The 22474-nt window shown below is 39.9% G+C and overlaps 1 protein-coding gene across 5 annotated transcripts in view; it reads right to left on the bottom strand.

The window, feature by feature from the left end:
- Positions 1–15991, bottom strand: part of LOC117404024 (calpastatin-like) — a 68156-nt gene extending 52165 nt beyond the window's left edge. For 3 of the 5 annotated variants that reach the window (XM_058989238.1, XM_058989354.1, XM_058989297.1), the window contains exons 1-2: positions 15055–15190; positions 10559–10624 (exon numbers count right to left, since the gene is read on the bottom strand). In XM_058989238.1, the coding sequence (XP_058845221.1) occupies positions 10559–10624; positions 15055–15084 (96 nt within the window). In that variant the 5' untranslated portion in view covers positions 15085–15190. Of the gene's footprint in view, positions 1–10558; positions 10625–15054; positions 15191–15727 lie in introns of those variants that run through there. The other 2 variants (XM_058989401.1, XM_058989444.1) reach the window with 2 other exon arrangements.
- Positions 15992–22474: the final 6483 nt, after the last annotated feature.

Genomic DNA, 22474 nt, shown 5'->3' with positions numbered 1-22474 from the left:
AACACAACTGCGCTGCTAATAATGAACTAAAACAGACTGCAGTAACATTCAGTGTATGGATCTGTTGTAATATAAAATATATAAACATGTTATTCATGATATTAGGCTAGATTATTATATGAAACAATAACAATAAACAACAATTAACTATTGATATATATATATATATATATATATATATATATATATATATATATATATATATCTCAATATATATATATATACAGACGTGCTCAAATTTGTTGGTACCCTTACAGCTCATTGAAATAATGCTTCATTCCTCCTGAAAAATGATGAAATTAAAAGCTATTTTATCATGTATACTTGCATGCCTTTGGTATGTCATAGAATAAAGCAAAGAAGCTGTGAAAAGAGATGAATTATTGCTTATTCTACAAAGAAATTCTAAAATGGCCTGGACACATTTGTTGGTACCCCTTAGAAAAGATAATAAATAATTAGATTATAGTGATATTTCAAACTAATTAGTTTCTTTAATTAGTATCACACATGTCTCCAATCTTGCAATCAGTCATTCAGCCTATTTAAATGGAGAAAAGTAGTCACTGTGCTGTTTGGTATCATTGTGTGCACCACACTGAACATGGACCAGAGAAAGCAAAGGAGAGAGTTGTCTGAGGAGATCAGAAAGAAAATAATAGACAAGCATGGTAAAGGTAAAGGCTACAAGACCATCTCCAAGCAGCTTGATGTTCCTGTGACAACAGTTGCAAATATTATTAAGAAGTTTAAGGTCCATGGAACTGTAGCCAACCTCCCTGGGCGCGGCCGCAAGAGGAAAATCGACCCCAGATTGAACAGAAGGATAGTGCAAATGGTAGAAAAAGAACCAAGGATAACTGCCAAAGAGATACAAGCTGAACTCCAAGGTGAAGGTACGTCAGTTTCTGATCGCACCATCCGTCGCTTTTTGAGCGAAAGTGGGCTCCATGGAAGAAGACCCAGGAGGACTCCACTTTTGAAAGAAAAACATAAAAAAGCCAGACTGGAATTTGCTAAAATGCATATTGACAAGCCACAATCCTTCTGGGAGAATGTCCTTTGGACAGATGAGTCAAAACTGGAGCTTTTTGGCAAGTCACATCAGCTCTATGTTCACAGACGAAAAAATGAAGCTTTCAAAGAAAAGAACACCATACCTACAGTGAAACATGGAGGAGGCTCGGTTATGTTTTGGGGATGCTTTGCTGCGCCTGGCACAGGGTGCCTTGAATCTGTGCAGGGCACAATGAAATCTCAAGACTATCAAGGCTTTCTGGAGCGAAACATACTGCCCAGTGTCAGAAAGCTCTGTCTCAGTCGCAGGTCATGGGTCCTCCAACAGGATAATGACCCAAAACACACAGCTAAAAGCACCCAAGAATGGATAAGAACAAAACATTGGACTATTCTGAAGTGGCCTTCTATGAGTCCTGATCTCAATCCTATCGAACATCTATGGAAAGAGCTGAAACTTGCAGTCTGGAGAAGGCACCCATCAAACCTGAGACAGCTGGAGCAGTTTGCTCAGGAAGAGTGGGCCAAACTACCTGTTAACAGGTGCAGAAGTCTCATTGAGAGCTACAGAAAACGTTTGATTGCAGTGATTGCCTCTAAAGGTTGTGCAACAAAATATTAGGTTAATGGTCCCATCATTTTTGTCCATGCCATTTTCATTTGTTTTCTTATTTACAATATTATGTTGAATAAAAAAATCAAAAGCAAAGTCTGATTTCTTTTAAATATGGAATGAATCATGGTGGATGCCAATTACTTTTGTCAGTTTCAAGTTATTTCAGAGAAAATTGTGCATTCTTCGTTTTTTGTGGAGGGGTACCAACAAATTTGAGCATGTCTGTATATATGTAAGAAGTAACCCACGACAGGGTGTGAGGTAAGACAATTCTTAGTGCACTCCCTGGGTGCGCTGTGAGGCACGAGGCTGCCTTCAACCAGGTAATAACAGAATAAGGGATATCAACCAAAAAAATACGCCGGGTTAGTTTATTAAACACTGACATTAGTTAGCCATGTGTGTGTGTGTGTGTGTGTATATATATATATATATATATATATATATATAACGTTTTGTGTTCAAGCACACGTTTCACTAGTTAAACAGGAGAAGTATGCAATGTACTGATAATCTATTATAAAAAGAGAACAGATAGATAAATTAATGCACCTCAAGACTGTTTGTGTCTATTATCCGTACTGATAAAACAACAAGGAAGACATTACTTGGATCATGGTAATGTTACAGCTAGCTATTTGTTCCTGTTTTTTTTGTTTTTTTGTAGTCAGATTTGATAAAGTAATAATTATCTACCTATATGTTGTTTTTTTTTTTAGCGTGTGTGAAACCAGGGTTAACATTATAACAAAATAACCTCCATGACAGGTTAAATTAGCATTTTATGTACACTAAATAAACGTAATATCCTGTTAGGTCATTGCCTGTTATTTTATAAAATGTTTAACAGTTATTTAATTTTATTTTTGGTCTATAAAATAAACAAATATTTTTTCAAATATTCAGATATTGGCCCCAGCACTAATAATATATATAATATAAGCATTCGGCAGGGGTACCTGAATACTAAGGCTGGGGCAATGCCTAATATTTCACTATCGATGTCGTTCTCCAAAAAAGCCGATGCATCGATTCATCGATGTTATGAAAGGGTTAAAAAAAAAAAACACAGTAATGCATGTGGAGCTGTGGATTACTGTGTAACATTACAAGGAACGCTTTAAAAACTATTATACATATTACATTGATTACATCAGTTTATGCATATACAGTAGTAATTTACATTATATTATATATATATATATATATATATATATATATATATATATATATATATATATATATATATATATATATATATATATATATTGGATTTGATTTGTACCAGTTGGGGGTCAAACCAAAATCCCCCAAAAAAGTTGCTTAAATCCACAACAAGTCAGAGTAAACAACCAATCAACAAGAAGAAGAAAAAAAATGTAAACAAGTGTTATCACTGTTCCCAGCAGTTTAGTAACAGGAGTGTTGTCCATGGCTTACATTTGAATTGTGTTCAGGAACATGACAGTCTCCACATTTTGTTTGAATTTAAGCGATGACTGGCACTTGCTTACAATCTGCCCAGCAGTGCTGAATACCTTGGGACTGACGTGCCTGGGTGGTTAATACTTCTGACCAAAGACACAGCCTTTTGAATTGTGTGGTAATGACCTAAGCATATAACATTAGTGTTATTAAAAGCTTGTTTCCAGGGTTTCTGTCAGAAAATAATGAATTCACCTCAGCCACTGCCATACAGGGGTGTGCTCCTATTGAGTTAGAAAGACCACTTACTATTTTAGACAGTTACAGTGTATATATTTTTTTCATACTGTAAGAGTTGTTCAGTTTCTTAACAAATCATCTGACAAACAGGGGATCATCATCCAGCTTAATGCTTTGCAATCAAAAGTTTAAAGTGAGAGATATATTCACCCTGAGGACAGTGGTCTTAAAATAGCCATATATAGGACCCAGTCCTGAGAATCTTCATGCACCAGCTATATAAATAACACAAGCATATCCAGGGTATTTAGTCAAAAACAATGCCCTCAATCTGTTAAGCACAGAAGTCCCTGTGCTTTAAAGATTCATCGAGCACAAATTCAGACAGGAAATTCAGGCAGGAAACTAACTGCATTACACCATATGTGTATTGGGTAGCAGGAGGATTTTAAACTCATATCAACTATTGGTAAACAGCCAATCTGCAGTGAGACTGTTGTTTACCATGGCAACTTAAACATCAACACCTTGAAATGAAAACCATCAGCATCTGCTTCCCTGCCTTCCACTGCCAATTGTTCCACAGGGTTATTGAACTACAGGGCTCAGCAGCCTTGAGTTTAGTTGGCAGGCTGTTTATTAATAGCAAAGCTGCAGGATTCTCTGAAGTAAAGTGAACTATAATTAACTAACCAGCCAGCCTCATTTATCTAGCCATGAAAGAAAACCAGGGGCTTGCAGTACCTTTTCCAAACTGTAAATATTGAAGCCTGGCTGACAGAACTCACAAAGGAAAGCCCTGAGTTTCTGTTTAATGATTGCCTGTCTTGTACACAGTGCTATAAACGTGTGTGCAACACAAAGACAACTTTGAATACTATTTTTTTTTTTAAATTATGAATCCTATTGAAATGCAATATGAAAGATGAAAATAAAAGTAACTAGGGCAACAGTTCAGTTGTGGTTTAATGACTTCCCGTACCTTTATACTTTGTTACAAGGTTTGTATATTATTACAATACTCAAACACCTGCCCATGTAGTATAATCAACAGTAAGTGTTGAGAACTTCAAGGAACTCTAGCCCTGACCGGAGGCTACTGATTGATTGCAATTCCACAGTTTGTACGGAAAGCCTTTGATAACATGATAGGAAGTTCCACTGGCAGACTCCTCTCATCTGACAGTCTCCCTAGTGATGAGATTCATTCTGCAGGGTCATCAACAGGTGGCAGCATTCCATCAACACTGCAGATGCATTCCACCAGCCAGCAGAGGGAGACATTGATTGCACATTTCCAGGCAATGCACACACACCAGTATGAGAGTGTCACATCCCTATGCCAGGAAGGTAAAGCAAAGCTTGCTGGAAAGACAGTGTGCATACAAGTCTGGTAAATACCTACGGGTCAGGGTGATTCCAGAATGCTTTTTTTACATTGGACACATCATCAAATCAACCTACTGGCATTCCAAAGACTTTCTGATAATCAAAGCCTACTATTAGTCTGATATTGATCAGTGTAAGTAAATTATAGAAGTGTCATTATTCAAGTTGCACCAGTGCGCCAAATGCATAAACCCGGAAATGCATAAAAGAAACATCTGAGCCTTAGCAATGTGAAACAAACACAGCATGTTGAAAAGCAGAGCAGTGGAGATCCCAAGGAGGTAATACAGGAACTACACAGCGAGTGTCTGTCGAAACGTGCTGGGCAACACCTTGATTTCACACAATGAATGCACACTTGCATGTACCATTAATCTTGACTGATATACTCTGACAGGACGGAATCGCATTCTGAGAACTCTGCAATGCAGTACAGTAAATGAATCTGTCAGTTGGATGGGCCAGGTGTTGCGATTGAGTAGGGGCATTCATTCATATAAAGCATTAACTAAAATCAGCCAATACAAGGGTTTGGGATTTTTTATTTATTTCACACACAAATTTATATACCGTACTACTTCGAATTAACCCCACCCTCGAATTAACGCCTCACTCGGATATCAGCTTTTTAGTAGACGCCGCCCTTGAATAAACGCCGCTCTCCATAAAGAAACGTAAAGGTATTTTTTTTCTACCCCTGCTCAAAAAATAAAGAAACGCGCAACTCTGCCTATGTACATGACACCCCCGAAGAGACTGCAACCTCAATCCAGCATGTGATACAAACTAATGTACACCCACCTTAGTAAGCAAATATTATTTTATAGTACAGTCCCGACAGACAACCCAAGATGAACTACTTACAGCACAGCAGTCCTTCACGTCCCTTTTTCCCCAGCAGAGTTCAGTGCCAACACAGCAGGGGATAAAACAAGGGCTGTCTGTTTACCTCGTCGTCAGCATGGATGGTGAAAACTTAAACTCAGAGGAACTTAGAGCTTTGCCGGTCACTCTAAGCGCTATCCGAAAGCTGGCAGAAGATATCTTCTTGTAGGGGGTTTAGTTGTTTTGTTTTTTACTCAGTCCTGTACATTTATATACAAAAAACTTGCTTACTATCTATGAGATTTTGTTTCGGTTTCTCTTACAGAGAAATTACAAACAAGCAGGTAAATTACAGTGAGAAAAAAAAACAACCGAGTAGGATATATTTTTAGTTTTAACAGAAATCAAACCGATATTCAGAGGTAATATTTCTCCTTAAGAAAAACAACTGCATCACACTCAAATACCGTTCTCTCTCCTCTTCTTGTCCCCCCCCCCCAAAGCAACCAGTACACACTCCTGATTCGTTGGTACAGTACTCCCTTGACCTCACAACTCCCACCTAACAGGCTCTCGTTAACTGTCAGTAAATGTACTGTATTCAAGCCCCAAAAACACACAAGAGTATAGTGCTGCAGATCAGAGCCTCTCATGGCGTCGTTTTTAAAATGCCTTAAATCATTTAATAAAATATTGCAGCATTTGTAAATCATAGTATTATTAATAAAGGCCGTGCTCGTATAATTGCTGCCCTCGTGCCGCAGTCATTTTGATCAATTTAAAAAAACGCTGATGGTATAATATATATATATATATATATATATATATATATATATATATATATATATATATTATTTATTTCTTAGCAGACGCCCTTATCCAGGGTGACTTACAATTGTTACAAGATATCACATTATTTTTACATATATATAGTGAAAGATTTCACTATTTTTAAGGTTCGTTTGCCCCTTTTACACAGACACAGAAATTGAAGTTAAGCACTTTTGTGCCGTTTTATTATTTACAGAATAAAATAAATGAAAAACAAAACAAAAACCTAACTCCCACATGGAGTACTAAACTGAACTGTTTTTTCGAATCCAACTAAAATCGTTTACCGATTAAAAAACTAATTTTCAAACACACACACACACAAAAAAGACACACTTTATTTATTTATTTATTTATTTATCTAAACCACAAAGGTCTCTCCACACTGACAGCCTATTTCCTTCTCACAGACTACTCTTAACAAACATTGTGTTGCTATTATATACCTACCTGCTAATTCCAGGCAGGTGACACTAATTAAATCAATAAACAAATTAATTATACCTGTGACTGTGCAAACACAGCCACACCCACACACATATTTATCTGGCAGGGACTGTTTAGCAACCAGGCCTCTGGGCTTCCAGACAGGTTTACAAAACCTCTCTGCTGGGAAGCCTGCACAGACTGAACACACAGGGACTGGTTATTGAAGCTTTCACTCCAGTCTCCGTAATAAACTAGTAACTTTAAAAAGACCAGCAAGAAAATACTAACTTGTAAGTAGAACCGCAAAGTTCTGCTGTGTAACAGGGCGGAGGCTGGAGCGAATCATCTACTCCGCACACCACCAGCGAGCGTCTAAAACACAATGCAAATGAGCCGGGCTCGTCTGTTAACCTCATCTCATCTCATCTCATCTCATCGACTTGGGGACAATCTGCAATGGTAGTGTATCACACAACACTGCCCGTTCCAGTTCCATTAATAAATGATTCCATAATTATCACCTGTAGTGAACTCCCATTAACTATGTAGGTCTCACCTGTGCTACATTCAGGTAGTCTTACACTTCATAGGTCATTTCACCTGGAGAGTGCAACTGTCCCCACCCCGTCTTCTCTGTCACTAACCAACCAGCTTCTTCCCATAGTGACTGACGGGCTTTGACGCCAAAGACACTGCAGAGGTGACATGACCTAGTGAAACACTAACAGACACAAGTCACAATGAGATAACCTAGATAAGGTGGAATCCACAACAGGTAAGCTTTCTGGAATGAAAATCTTAGTGGCTCTGTCTCCTGCTCTCCTTATTAGAACATAGCTCTCACTACATTTTGCCCACTGCCTGCATTCGATGTTTGGGTAATTGTGTTTATTGGGAGTGGCAAGCGGGCTCTACACACAGCAGCCCCGAGTACACTGACTGCATTCTTTAAATACCCTGCACCTGGTTCTAATTTAACAATAACTACCAGGTGCAGGGGATAATTAAAAATAAAACAATTAACAAATCTAATTAAACAATAAACAACTAAACTAAACAAATGTGCCTACGCACATGTTTTCTGCAGGGAGGATTTAACCCTCTCCCTGCTGTCTTACACATCCCCCCCCCCCCCTTGTCTTTTCAAGACACCGGCCATTTGACGGCCACCTCCCTCCACCCTTAAAAGACCACCCACCCTCAAGTCCGATTTCTTGAATCTTCGCCCTCTTCCACGGGCGGGCTTGAGGGTGGGTCGGTCCCTCCGGCGCTGCCAGGGAGGGACCGTGACCCGGCGACCCGGGACCCCACCGGGATGACAGGGCCGACTGCAGCGACGACCGGGACACCGGAGACTGCAGCAGGCAGAGGTCTTCACCTGGGGACCGGCGTAGCGATGTCCGATCACCCAGGGGGAGCACCAGCGATGTCTGGGTGATCAGGGAGAGCGGAGTGGTATGCTTTATGAAGCAAAATGAGTTAATTCTATAGGGTGATGCAAAACGCTACACAAAATACTCATCCCTACTTTGAACTGCTTGTGCTAAATAGAGAAAAATAGTTCAACTGCAATTCTGCAGTCTGATAGTGACTGTACAAGATCCTGGAAGAGTCAATGGTCCTACAGCATGTGCCTCAGGACGAAGCTGAACCTGCAGCACCATGACCTCAATCCGCAGCTACAGGGAGATTCTCATACTCACTACATTACCCAGTTTCATAGAACCTGCAGCACCATGACCTCAATCCGCAGCTACAGGGAGATTCTCATACTCACTACATTACCCAGTTTCATAGAACCTGCAGCACCATGACCTCAATCCGCAGGTACAGGGAGATTCTCATACTCACTACATTACCCAGTTTCATAGAACCTGCAGCATCATGACCTCAATCTGCAGCTACAGGGAGATTCTCATACTCACTACATTACCCACTTTCATCACACGGGCTGCATTTAAAAGTGTGACATTTATTTGCTTATATAAATCATTTAGAGCTGCTCCGCTACATCCCTGCTGCTGGTAGATAGGGTTACTATGATTTGAGAGTGTACTAGCCATGCCCATTCTTTACATGCTGTTTTGTGATATTGTCCGAACACAGTAAAATATATGTTCTGGCATACAGTAGCACAGGTGCTGGTTGTGACTTAGTTTCACAATCCATGTAAAATTAATCTTTACCATCATTGCACCTACTGTCACTTAATTTCTCCGCCTAGGTTACATTCCTTAACTTGTTTAACAGCATGACATGCTCTTGGTGTAACACTGTACCATTGTTCACTGTGGTTAGAGCAGATTACTCCCTAGTCTCTCTTGGTGACACAAGAGAGGCAAAACATTAAAACAGAGCTTTTATTTCACTCCTAGAGTCAACATTTTAGTGAGGAATGTCTAGTTTATCTTCAAAGACAGCCACAGCAGTAAATGTCTCCTGGTGATTGTACAATCAGGGTATCATTTAGTCACCCTTTACAGAGCAGTTTGAGCCATGGCAGGGTTTAGTTTAGCTTAGACAACTGTACATCTGTTACGCAGGTAACTTACAATCAAAGCTTGCAGAAAAATGTGACAGAAATGTTTAATTATTCTTGACAACTATGGTTCATAGATTTTTTGATCATTAGAAAGCTTAGTTAAAACAACAAAAAATTAAACTTTAAAACATGGTTGAGTTAATGCACTGGGTGTACTCCACACGCTGCTCTAAATCTGCTAGCTTATGGTACTTCAGTCTTAGTCCACTGAAAAGAGGGAGACTATTCCTTACAGCTTGCGTGGAAATAGACCCAGTTGGCTTTTATCTGAAGTGCTGGCCAGGAAATAGCAAGATTTCTCTCCTCAGGATGTACCCATTGCCATGAAAATTCCCATTTCTAAAAGAATAGTGTAAATATACATATTTTTGACCACTTAAAAATCAATACAGCGAGCGTTTGCCTTATTGACGCATGACCTGTTACATTGCATTCAGGAACCTAGCAGCCAGTTGTATGCTTCCGGTACATGACTGAACACACTGCATAGAGCTGCACGATTTCTTTAAAATGTCTTCAGCGAAAAAGACACCAGGAATGTTTAGCCAAAGGTGCCATTTCCCTAAAAACTCAGAATAGAGTGGAATCACCTTTCAAGCTGTCATACAATGTATGGTGCACTAAAGCTGTCCTGCCATCTGGGTGCTTCACTAATATTGAACCCAAATGATCTTCATACTAGCTCAGTCTATGAAACCTTGCTCATTTTTAACTATCCCGTTTCTCTAAAGTATATGCTTATCCAACTGGTATATTTAAGTGTGAAATATCTTGAAATACCCATTTTTAGACAGTGAAATAAGCAAAAGAAATACAGCGCTGAGGGAAGAATTGGCTCGCTGTTCCTCATTCAATTGCCTTTCCTACTGATTAAACAATATACATTTATGATGGGAGGGAGGAACACCCTGTAAATCGTGAGGCAATATACCCGTAGTGATAAAACAGCCACTGAGGCTGGTGTTTAAACAAAGCCTGGTTCAAGGAGTTCCAGCATTCTGTAATATATGTGTATGTAACAGGGCGGAGGCTGGGGAGAACCAGCGACCCTGCACTGCAAACATCTTAACAATGCAACAGAGCTGGGCTCGTCTGCAGTGCTGCTTTTTACTGTCTAACCTCATCTCATCTCACCGACGGGGGACAGAATCCGGAACAGCAGTGTATCACACTACACTGCCCGTTGCATACGTATTTCAATGTATTCACAACAATGAGCTGCAATAAATGAATGTACAATATACCTGTGCTCCAGGTCCACCTCCTGCCTTTGACGCGGTGGCTGCAGCTTGAGCCTTCTTCTCAGCTTGCTGCAAAGGGGGAAAAAAAACAGTGTTGATTCATTTTAACATGCTTTTCTAAAAGTCCAAACCAGCAACATTGGCCCCTACTCGCACAACTGTAAGGATTACATTATTAAAATTGTCTTCGGTTAAACAGTAACCCTCTCCAACATAGTGAAGGGGTTTAGTGAACTGAAACCCTGATTTAATTAATCATAATGAACAAAAAAGTTTAATAAGACACACTTGAGCTTGTTACCTATATATACACTGTAGCTAATCAAGCATGTATTAAAATCTGGAATGGGTAAAACTGCTATGCATCAGGAGTCTGTGGCAGGGTGAAAGCCCTGCATGAGGAAACAGTGTGTGCAGGAATGCAAGGTCGGCAGGGATGGGGTTAAATCTGTCCCTGCCATCAATCACAGGTGTGGCCATTCCCCAATTAGGTCTTTGGGTGCTAACTGGGGAATGGTGTCATATATATAAGGAAAATACAATTCTTTGTTTAGTGGAGGGAGATTAGGTGAGTGTGTGGTGTGGTGTGGTGGTTGGTGTGTTGGGATTGGGGTTGGGGTGTTGGTGTTGGGGTGTTGGCGTGTTTAGGTTGGGGTGTTGGGGTTGGGTGTTGGGGTTGGTTTTGGGGTGTTGGTGTTGGGGTGCTGGTGTTGGTGTGTTGGTGTTGGGGTTGCGGTGTTGGTGTTGTGTTGTTGGTATTGGGGTGTTGGTGTTGGTGTTGGGGTGTTGGTGTTGGTATTGGGGTGTTGGTGTTGGTGCTGGTGTGTTGATGCTGGTGTTGGGGCTGGTGTTGGGATGTTGGTGTTGGTGTGTTGGTGTTGAGGTTGCGGTGTTGGTGTTGTGTTGTTGGTATTGGGGTGTTGGTGTTGGGGTGTTGGTGCTGGTGTGTTGGTGTTGGGGTGTTGGTGTGTTGGTGTTGGGGTGTTGGAATGGTAGTGAAGGCTAATGTCCAGCCCACAAGTGTGTATTATTTAGTTTACACTGTTTATTTTGGCCCTTGCGCTCTAGTAGTTTGTTCATTGTTGTTTTCTCCCCCTGTGGGTTTAATAAACGTGCACCACCAGCACTTTCACTGCAGCTTTCCTGCTACATGTGGTGTCAGTAGTGGGATTCATAGGCTTTCAAATAACATTAATATGTATCTTAAATGTCCTGGTTTCAATGTGCTTGTTGCCCCTTTTATTAATATACTGTCTTCCTCCTGAGCGCAATTTGTTCTTCATAGGAAAATCAATCCGATTAGAAAGAAATATGTTGACACGACTATTCCGTACTGAAGCAACTTGGAGCTATCTCTCTTTCTTCAAGCTTTAGCAGATGCCTCGTTTTACATCTACTACGATCAGGAGTCTGGGAGCAGTACTGGATGTTGGTCTTAGTTTTGAAGCTGATGTTTCTTCTGTGGTCTAATCAGCTTACTAACACCTGTGAAACATTGCTAGAGTTCGTACATACTTTTCTTTACAAGATGTTGAGGATCTGGTACATGCATTTCTCTCTTCACACATTAATCACTGTAATGCTCTATTAGCTGGGCTACCTGCATGACTAGTGAAGAAGTTACAACTTGTTCAAAATGTGGCGGCAAAAATTCTGATTGGTACTGAACATATCACACCAGTTTGATTACGTCTGCATTGGCTTCTGATTAGTTTCAATATCACTGATCAATATACTGTAACCCTGCTTGAACCTACAGTACATATCTATCAGAACTGAACCATCCATATACTGTAACCCTGGCCACCAGTTTGAATCAACAAATTCAGGGTACGTCACGCTAGGAGGTCGCATTGTTTCCCACCGTGCTCCGGCTCTCTGGAATGTGTTGCCAGGGATCAGCCTTTGGAATGTAAATACATTTTATGTTTTTATTTTGTGTTTTATTTTACTTTATTGTTCGGTCTTGTTTTACAGTCAAGACAAGATTTCAGTACTTGAGAATTCAGCTACAAGATTTTTGCCACAAAAAGTTTAAAATGTTTGTTTAATGTCTAAACTGAATTGTGTTTTTAAAAATGCATACCGTCTCCATTTTAACCTCTGAATGCTTCACTACACCTCATGAGGGCTATATAAAGCAGACAGCCACTTGTAACTCCTCCCTTCTGTACCTTTTGCAGACCATTTGTTAAAATGATACCATTTCACCCTAAAAGCTCTCCTTTAAAATGCCATTGCTTTGTAATTCCTGACAACCTCCACCCAACTCAAAATTTGCTGACAGGTCAAATAGATTTAAATAAAAAAAAAAAAACTGGAAAACATGAAAAACCAGCTAAACAAGAATGCAGTCTGCATTTAGAAAAAAAAATAAACAGAGTGGCAGCTCTGTGTGAAAGAAAGACATTGGAATGTTGCTGCAGTGCTCTAAAAGGAACGAGAAACACATATTGGCATGTGGGGTGCATTCCACCAACAGGGCAGAGCTAAGAAAGGAAAGCCAACACCTACCAGGAGAGTTAGCACAACAGCCCTATGAACCCATTTATAATGCACTTCCTGTGTGTGTAAAGTGTGCAGATAGTTGTGTTTCAGCTACTTTCCCAAATGTTCTGCTTTGTTTTGGGTAAGGACACTCACTTGCTAGATGCAGTGTACAGCTCTAAACAGTGCAACTCACTACTGTAGGAGTGTGTGCGCAACAGAAAAATACAGCATTGCTTTATGTGACTCAGTTATTTCACTCCCATGGGGCTCTATTTTTTGCACAGCACTGCTTTTAAGTTAGAGTCCTCTGGTATGTGAAATCTCTGCTACGAAGGTTGTATTTCCAGATATACTGCTGCAAACACTGTGTGCAAAGTGCTCTTTTGACTCTTTTGTGCATTGTAGCTAAAGACTGATAGTTCGAATCCCAATCTAGAAAAAAGCCATTTCAAAGGAAAACAAAATATTATTATTCTCAATTATTGCCAGTACGTAACAAGACAATGTATACAAAATAGCTGTCATTGAAGCAATCTAGATTCTAGAATCAACATCAAAATCTGTCCACCTGTATACTGCACTGAGGTGCGATATGGTGCAGGCTCAGTAAAGTGTAGTAACCCTTGGTAAATGTGAAGTGTGCCGATTAGGGGATAATGGTGAACGCAAGGCAATGTCAGTAAATGCGCGATAAAATGTGCACAGGTATGATTCAGCACAAGTTTCAATCCTCTCCTTCAAGCACCCTGTTCTGGCTCGCCTATTATGAATTAGCCCAGTTTCACTGATATGAGTTCACAGTCATCATGTGTGTGGGGTGGGGCAGGGAGGGGCACCCATGCTGAAATGTTCAGTGGAGCACTGAGGCGCCTGTTACTAGTGAAAAAGACCCACATGAGGTCAATGAGGCAGCCAATAAATGAGCTTGATATTTTCTGAGAGGACTAAACCCATTTTAATTGGATAGAAAGAGCAAGGAACAACAAGAAGTGCCGGCTTTTTCATTTTTACTTTTTCAGTTCACATCTATGGACAGCAAATACTAAACAGACACAAGTGGTCCAAATATATTTTATTATCTACCAAAACCAGCCAATCAATACTTTGCATTCCAAAAGCAACCAGTGCTGTAACAGACCTGACCTCAACTAGCACTCCCCCAGTGGAAACTCTATAATGTCCTCTCTGGCTTGAATTACTTAACACAAGTCAATGCCCAAGTGATACCATGATTGCTTCAATCAGCTATCTTAATGAAACACTGTAGCGCAGGAGGATACAGAGAACCTGTTTCTATTACAATTGAGTGCTTTACCAATCAAGCAAGACAATATGCAAGATAACAATGAAACAGAATGTACTGTACCAGTAAAACAAGCGCCAACTGTTGGCCAAACAATATGACTAGCAGCATTGAATAACCAGACTGGACTTTGGCAATCTTCTTAATCATTACCTACTGTACAGCCAACTGTAGTTTGCTGAATGCAATGAAAAATAGGGCCATAGGGGAGTCTAAATTGTAACATAAGCTATCATGTATATGACATTTAATAAGTTCGTTTCATTTGAACAACTAAAACTAAGTTTATCTGTTTTGCAATGCATTGGCTTTTTTAATTTTATTTATTTATTTATGTATTTATTTATTGCGTCTTCTATTCGTTATTACTGATACAATGCAAGTGAATGCATTTATTATGATCAAAACCGAGGGCATGTATAAAAGATGTCCGTTCACTTGTTGATTGGTTGTTCGCAGCCTATACTCTTACCCGAGGAAGAGGCATGTCAAACAGCAGAATGTGCACACACAAAAAAAACACCTTTATCTTAAGAGTTCCAATAAACCTTAAGGCATATGTGCAGGGCGTTCAACATTCAGAACTCCCAACCCGACTCTCACCAGCACACCTTCCCAACAGCATTCCTGACCTGCTGTCGTGCCTGCACGTCGTTTGCCCTGAAACTACTCTCAGCAGTTTACACTAGTAATTCATTGTACTTACTGTGACTACCCAATACCTTCCATAAGCCATGTTTGCTCGGGTAGGTTTGGAAATTCCTGATACTGCCGCAGTAGGTAAAATAAAAATCACCCAGCAGGAGTCCCAGATGCTCACTATTTCATCGGTGTAGTACAGTAACACTGTATGCAGAAGTAGGCAGACTCGCAGTTCGAAATGGGTGTATTTTCCTGATGATGTCAGACACATTCTCTTCCCCTTCTTAGCAATAAAGTTGTTTTTAATATTGTACCTTGAGTCACAGCCAAAATGCCACTCCCAGCATCCAAACTAATCATTTTCATGTCAATTACTGACAGTCACAACCTTACCCTTGTTTCAAAAGCAATATAATACAGTTAACAAAAAAAGCAATTATCTAACTTTTTTTTGCTCACGGAGGTGACATAACCACGTTAATTTACTGTTATTAAATACCTCCGAGCGCGGTTTACATTAAGAGTTGATTTTGTAATAACCTATAATCTGCTATTATTAACACGCCCTTAACATATTGCTGAAGTTATGCACGTTTTGTGTACCCGTGCAATCTCAGCTCCAGACCACTGCGAAGGCGAGTACTCCTTCAGCAAAACTAAAATAAAATGGTGGCCAGCAAAATCATACAAGCAGCATTCTGTATTTTAAGAAAAAAAAGTTACTTGTTTAAACTTACCGCCTTAGACTTTTTTCTGCTTTTGTTTGGCATTGTTGCTGTTCCTGCTAGCTCGGAATACACAAGAACGGTGGTTAACTTGTAAACGGCTGTATGAAAAGTGTCTAGCTAAGTTATATATATATGCAACCAGTAAAAAAAATCGCCCCTCCCTCTTCTAAATTATGACTCCGTTTTTTTAATGAATTTATAAGCCCTAACTTGTCAGGGGTAAACCGGTGGAGCAAGTTCACAAATTGCCCTGCGGAACTCGAACCCAGGTACTTTAGAAACAGGTCGAGCACTATGATATCGCATTCCTTCACTCGAAATGAGCTGTCACTCCCCTTTGCCACGCCACAGTAGGGCTGCGTACTGTACATCGCTCCAGTCAAACAAACAAACAAAAAAAACATTGGACCCACCTATTGCATTGGAGTCGCAGCTAAAAAAGATACAGGCTTCCCATACCTACACAGACCGTGTCACTGTAATCCCCAAAGTGTCCCATGCTGTGCCCAGTAATTTTATATAATGCATTTGGTTAATTATAATTCATGATCCTGTATCATGGGTTACATCGCCATGCTTTAAGATTCTTTGCTGTTCATCATAACCATTTCTGTGTATGTTTTAGAGCATGACATATTAAATACAAACACACATCGTGTTCAATGCACTGGTACCTCGATTGTGTTAATCCCATGTGTAAAACTCTAGTTATTGTCATTTGTCTTCCCACCACTATGCATTCAATGCCATTTTAGCTTACTGTACAGAAACCATGACTGTTAGTTTTGGTAATCAGGAATGCCATTCATCTTAGATTCTACAGCATCGGAACATGCTTTGGTTACAGCAGTCGATCGTATCATTGAAATGGGGTTTAAATTATTTAAAGACACTTTTAAATATGTGACTGAAGTAATGTTGAGCAAATGAGTTACATTGTATAAAATATGTAATATATATTGTATAATATATATTCGCTATCCATTTACAAAAAATAACAGAGGATTTGTTCCACCTGTTTAGATTGGCTGGTTTATTTTGTTAATCGTGATGATACATTGTTTTTTTCTGTAGGGCCCCTAGGCCTCCAGGTAGTTTGTTTAAGATTTTTTTAAAGAGTGTTTTTTACATTCCTCTTACTATGCCACGGTCTATATGAATATACAGTAGGCGGGGCTGACAATGTACAGTATTTGATCTGAACGAGATAGAAAGCAGCAGCAACAAGTCCCTGCAGGTCTGTGCTAGCCCCGAGCTGCTGGACAAGGACACCTCCCTTTCTGCATTTTGGATAGAGAAACATGTATGTTAGATAAAGATAACGCATTCATGAAATACAGCACACAACATGGATCGAGCAATTACAAGAAGTGAGCTTGAAACCCCTTGCTTGGACTCCTGATGTTTATTTGTGCTTATTATCCAGGCTGGGGATGGAGTCAGGTATCACACTTTAGAGTGTTACACATAGCTTGAGAACTGCCTGCCCAATAATGTGACAAAGCTTGCTAAGATCCTTATTCAGCACACATTGTGAGTGTATCATAATCTGTGCATATATGAAGGCTGTCTGTCTGTCTGTCTGTCTAGAGAACAATTTATCCCATTGTAATGAACCTTGCTAATGACATTCTCTAGCTTTAAGTTTGTGTCATAATCTGGGGGTGCATGAAGGCTGTATGTTTATATGTCCGACTGTCTGTCTGTACAGCTATGGCCAAGAGTTTTGCATCACCCTATAGAACACTATATTAATTTTGCTTCATAAATTTGAATGAAACCTGCTGAATAATGTAACGTTAACATATTGAATTACATACCACTTTATAGTTTTCCATATACTTAACAAAAAACTGACAAATATTGAAAAATCTGACTTTTGGAAATCTAACATGAAGGACTTTTGCGATACCATTTTGTAGTTTCTTTGATTACATGATGTTAAATAAAAGATCTAAATTATGATCATATAGTTTTTATTTTTTTATTATGTTTAAATCCTAAAATTCTCGGTGATGCAAAACTTTTGGCCATAGCTGTAGGTCACAGCTTATCCAAATATGATGGAACTTAAGGAGGACATTATTTAGTCAAATGTATTCAGAGTATGAAAAGATGGGGGTATGTGGAGGCACCATATTCTCCCTGTCGTGCCATGTTTTTTCTTTTGAAAAAAATAAATTGTAAATCCCCTGAACCAAATGCCAATTCCTCAATGGGTGAACCCATTGTGGGATGGTTTTAATCTCCTCCATTCTAGAACAGGCTTTGTACATCTGAACCTTACACACTGATTATGATGCATGTTGAAGCAGACAAGCCCATTCCCTCACAAGGTTAGCCCTAACAAGTGAGAAAAATAAAACACAAGTGAGTAGGCAGCCATCAATCTTCCTGTCATTACTGAAACATAGAACTGGTTGTTTATTTATCTCTTATAGTTCACATGTGAAAAGCCCTTCGGCAACCTGAATGAACTCTGACAGCTGTAAATGCTGTCAAGAAAAGCACAGCGTTGCATTCAGTACCGCGTGCACAGCCTTGACTCAGGCCATTGTCACAAGCAGCTTTGGTTTGTACATCCTGTGCTATAAGAATTTAGACCCTTTTGCATGGAAGGCCGCTGTAGCTTTGGCTTCCGGATCCTCATTGGGCCCAGAATCAATTACTGTGAACTTACCTACTGATGGTGTAAATGAATATGCTGGACATCTAATGATATGAAAAATTTCAAATACATTTGAGGGAATTCCTCTTACGGTTACCCTTTGTGAGTAGCGTGAAATGTATCAAGAAAATAGCTATCGATCCAATACTATGGTTGCTGGTGAAAGAATGACTCTAAGTAAAGGAACCAGGAGCAAGTCTCTGGTGAACTGTGGATTTGACGAATGTAAGGGTGAGTTATCAACGACAGGGCCTAAACCCTGCCCTGCATGTAGCCATATGGTTAAGCATTGTCGAATGCTCTTTCAATGTAATGGCCCCGAAGGTGTGTCATTCTCACACCTGAATATTGATCCAGATAATGTAAGACGAGTCGAATGTGTGGGGTGTGAGACTGATGATACTGTAAGATGGGCACATTTGGGTAAACTGGAATGCGATGAAGGTATTCCTGCTAGACGTATCCAGGTATTTTGCAGGTATCAAGTGGAGAATGATGATGTTAGTCAAAATAGAATGGTACCAGTCTGTGTCAGGCATACCGCAAGCTTGCAAAAGAGAAGGTCATTAATCTTGGTAATCCTTACTCGTTATCGTACCAGGCGGAGGGTAAAGTTTGAGAGTCTGGAATCCAAGGTCTATATAATGAGTGATCGATTACATATAAGAAATATCTCTTGGAACAAATGAGGGGGGCTATAGCATAGGACCATGGAATGCCATACATCTGAGAAGATGCTTATGAAAGAGTCTTCTATCAGTGATGGATGACCTTGATAGAGAAGCAGGTGGTTCAGAATTTGCTTGAACAGGATTTTTGTAAAAGAAACAGAGAGAGGTCACTTTTAGTTTATTATTATTTGTTTATTTAGCAGACGCCTTTACCCAAGGCAACTTACAGAGACTAGGGTGTGTGAACTATGCATCAGCTGCAGAGTCACTTACAATTACGTCTCACCCGAAAGACGGAGCACAAGGAGGTTAAGTGACTTGCTCAGGGTCACACAATGAGTCAGTGGCTGAGGTGGGATTTGAACCGGGGATCTCCTGGTTACAAGCCCTTTTCTTTAACCACTGGACCACACAGCCTCCTGTTTAAAGCACTGAATAGCTAAAATAAGACTGTTATATTTTGATTATGTTCCCAATAGACTGAATTTAAGTGAGTATGCTTGGATATATAGTTGCCTGCTTAAGAAGTTTGTTATGAGCCTTCTACCAGCCTCTATCCAATATATTTTAGTTAATTGTTCAACCACATCTATGCATGTAACAAAGCCAACCAAATTAGGGGAATGTCTTTTGATGTCAAAAGAGACATCTTTATATTTTTTGACTGGGATAATTACACTGATATATATATATATATATATATATATATATATATATATATTTTAAATAATCACATCTTTCTATGTATTTTTATATACCTGAACTGTATTCACATGCATGCTGTGTTCAGAAACTCTCTGGTACTAAGAAAAACACATAAGATCAAAAGTTCACCTTACATATTTTGGAGATGAAGTAAATGTGGACTAGGGGATGATGGCTAATTAATCTTATGAAGGGAGTTACCGGGTGTTTTAAAAATGTTGTTAACTTGAAGGACAGGAGCTGTTAAGGCTGATTAATGTTCATAACTTAATTGAGACTTCTGACGCAAGAAGCGAGGCAAAAACTCTATAAAAACCGAGGTAAAATCTTAGTCAGGTATCACCAACTTGCTAACTACAAGTTGTGTGGTCCATCCTCTGAAGATCTCCGATCGAGCTGATTGCTGTTTGGGTCGCGTTCAGAAGTCTTTGCCTTTGAAGACAGTTCCTGTCCTTAACTTATACTCTACACTTCCATATAAAATTGGGGAGGTAAGAACTATTTGGAATATATATCTCTCCTATATTGATGCATTGCTATAAGGTATATGACTTATGTTTTAGTCTATGAGATTGATATATTGGATGTTTTAGGACTTAGCGGTGGGAGTCTTTAGTTTTATGCATGCGTAGCCTTAGAGCAAAACATGTTGTAACCATACAATGTATTTGAAGTATTAATGTTAACAACTGTTAAGGCACTGGACTGCCCAGATTGTCTGTCACCTGGGATTCGACGTCGTCTGTAACTACTCAATCCATTTTTATTAGTAAATAAACTGACGGAGTACTAATACAGCTCCGATTCATTATAACTTCAAATCAAATGAGTCTGTGTGAATTTCTTGATTACTAAAGGTAAAACACATATTTACAAAAATAAGCAAATAAAGTAGATAAAAACAACTATATCTGTAAATCAGGTTAAAAAGGCTAACCTGTAAAAATAAGTCTTCAATCTTGACTTTAAAATATCGACAGAAGCAGCACCTCTAATAGAAGAGGGTATTGAGTTCCTCCATTTGGGGGGCTTATAACTAAATGCATAACTAGCTGCAACAAAACAATGGGTTGAACTATACTCTGAAGGTGTAAGAACACTGGAAGTCAGGCCTAGGTAGAAGGTAGCTGCTGAGGATCGAACCCTGGGTCAGAGACCCATGTGTGGTGCACACACCCCTCTGTCAGCTAAACACTGAAACTGGCTAAATGATTTTGTTAGCGACAGGTACTTTAATATGATATAGAAGATATGCGACCAAGGATCAAAACCCAGTGTCAAGGTCCCAAGACCAACGAGAAAGCTGCTATGCCAGAAGAAAAGGACTCCCAATTCCTTTTCAACCATAGCAAGTTCTTATGTCACAGGCACCCATAAGCCTATGGACACCTGTTACAGCTCTACAGGTGATGCTGTCTATGATATGATCCTCTGTATTTCTTCCTGTCCATCCCAGCTTTGGGACCTTGTTCCAAACAGGATTTCTCAATTGAATGGTCCAAACACCAACATCATAGCAAACTACCTGGCTGGAACAGTTGTGTACTATTGATTTTTCACAGGAATTGATTAGGTATCTTTGATCTTATATAGTGTCGAAAACCCCACCTATAGATCTAATGCATTTTAAGCTTTCAAGTTCAGTGCCAGGGCTGAATATTATGAGAATGAAGCTTCTGGAAACCAAGGTATCAAATTCCTCTGAGCTGTGTTGTAGTATCTGTGTGGTATCTACCCGAAGCAAGAACCTGTTAACTGCATTGATGACTTCAATTATAACAACTAAATTGCAATCTGATGTGGTGGCTGGAGTGATAATGATGAATTGTCTCTCAGTTCTACAGTTCATAAGCCTTCATAAGCACTAGTTCTGTTAAGGGTATGTGACAGGTAGAGCCCTGTCGCTGGTTCCTGTGCTAATGTGTTCAGCTGGGACTCGGAACAGGAGACGAGTTGCTGGGCAAACAATTGAGCAGTTAGGCTTGCCCGGAGCTGATCTGATCGGGAGGTCTGGATTGGCTGGTGGGCGTGCCCGGGGAGGCTGCGTGGAGCTCAAAAAGCGTCTGCGCCACAGCTCGAGGCTACAAAGTGACTGAGTGGATGCAGATGCAGGGGTGATGCAGTGCGGTAATGAAACAGACAGAGATTTACTCCGGTTTGGAAAAGGGGTCTTTTGTTTTTGTATCCAGGTCTGGTGACCAGTAAAAATAACAATAAACAATAACGGGTTTGCAAACCCAAACAATAATAATAAACCACACGTATCTGCCCACAATTATACACACACGGTCAGCAGTCCTGGGTGAGTGCAGTAGTGCTCGTGGTGGGTGATACAGTTTATTTTTGTGACAGTAGTGCAGTGCTGTTCAGGCTTCAGTGCTGGCCCTCGGTGACAGCTCCGGAATCGTGTTAGCCGTCTAGTGTAGTGTTACAAAAAAAGACAATTCCACACACAGGCAAACAAACAAAAATACTTGTAACGGGGTCTTTCATAGTCCTTCTCGGTTCTATCCATGTAAACCAAACCGAAGGAACATTCTCCATCCCCTTTTATGCCGTCACACGACCCCTTGGTAAATGAGTGCAACCGCCTCTCCAATCTGCGCCTGCCACGTCATTTCCCTTCCGGGTCAATGCGTTCTTGCAACAGAGTCTCGCCTTCATCCAGACTAGCCGACTTCCTGACCCTGGGAAAGAACTGTCAGACGAGCC

This window comes from Acipenser ruthenus, chromosome 1, assembly GCF_902713425.1.
Source record: "Acipenser ruthenus chromosome 1, fAciRut3.2 maternal haplotype, whole genome shotgun sequence".
In the NCBI taxonomy this organism is placed as follows: Eukaryota; Metazoa; Chordata; class Actinopteri; order Acipenseriformes; family Acipenseridae; genus Acipenser; species Acipenser ruthenus.
The sequence above is the reverse complement of the archived record's forward strand: the minus strand, read 5'-3'. Positions and strand labels throughout refer to the sequence as shown.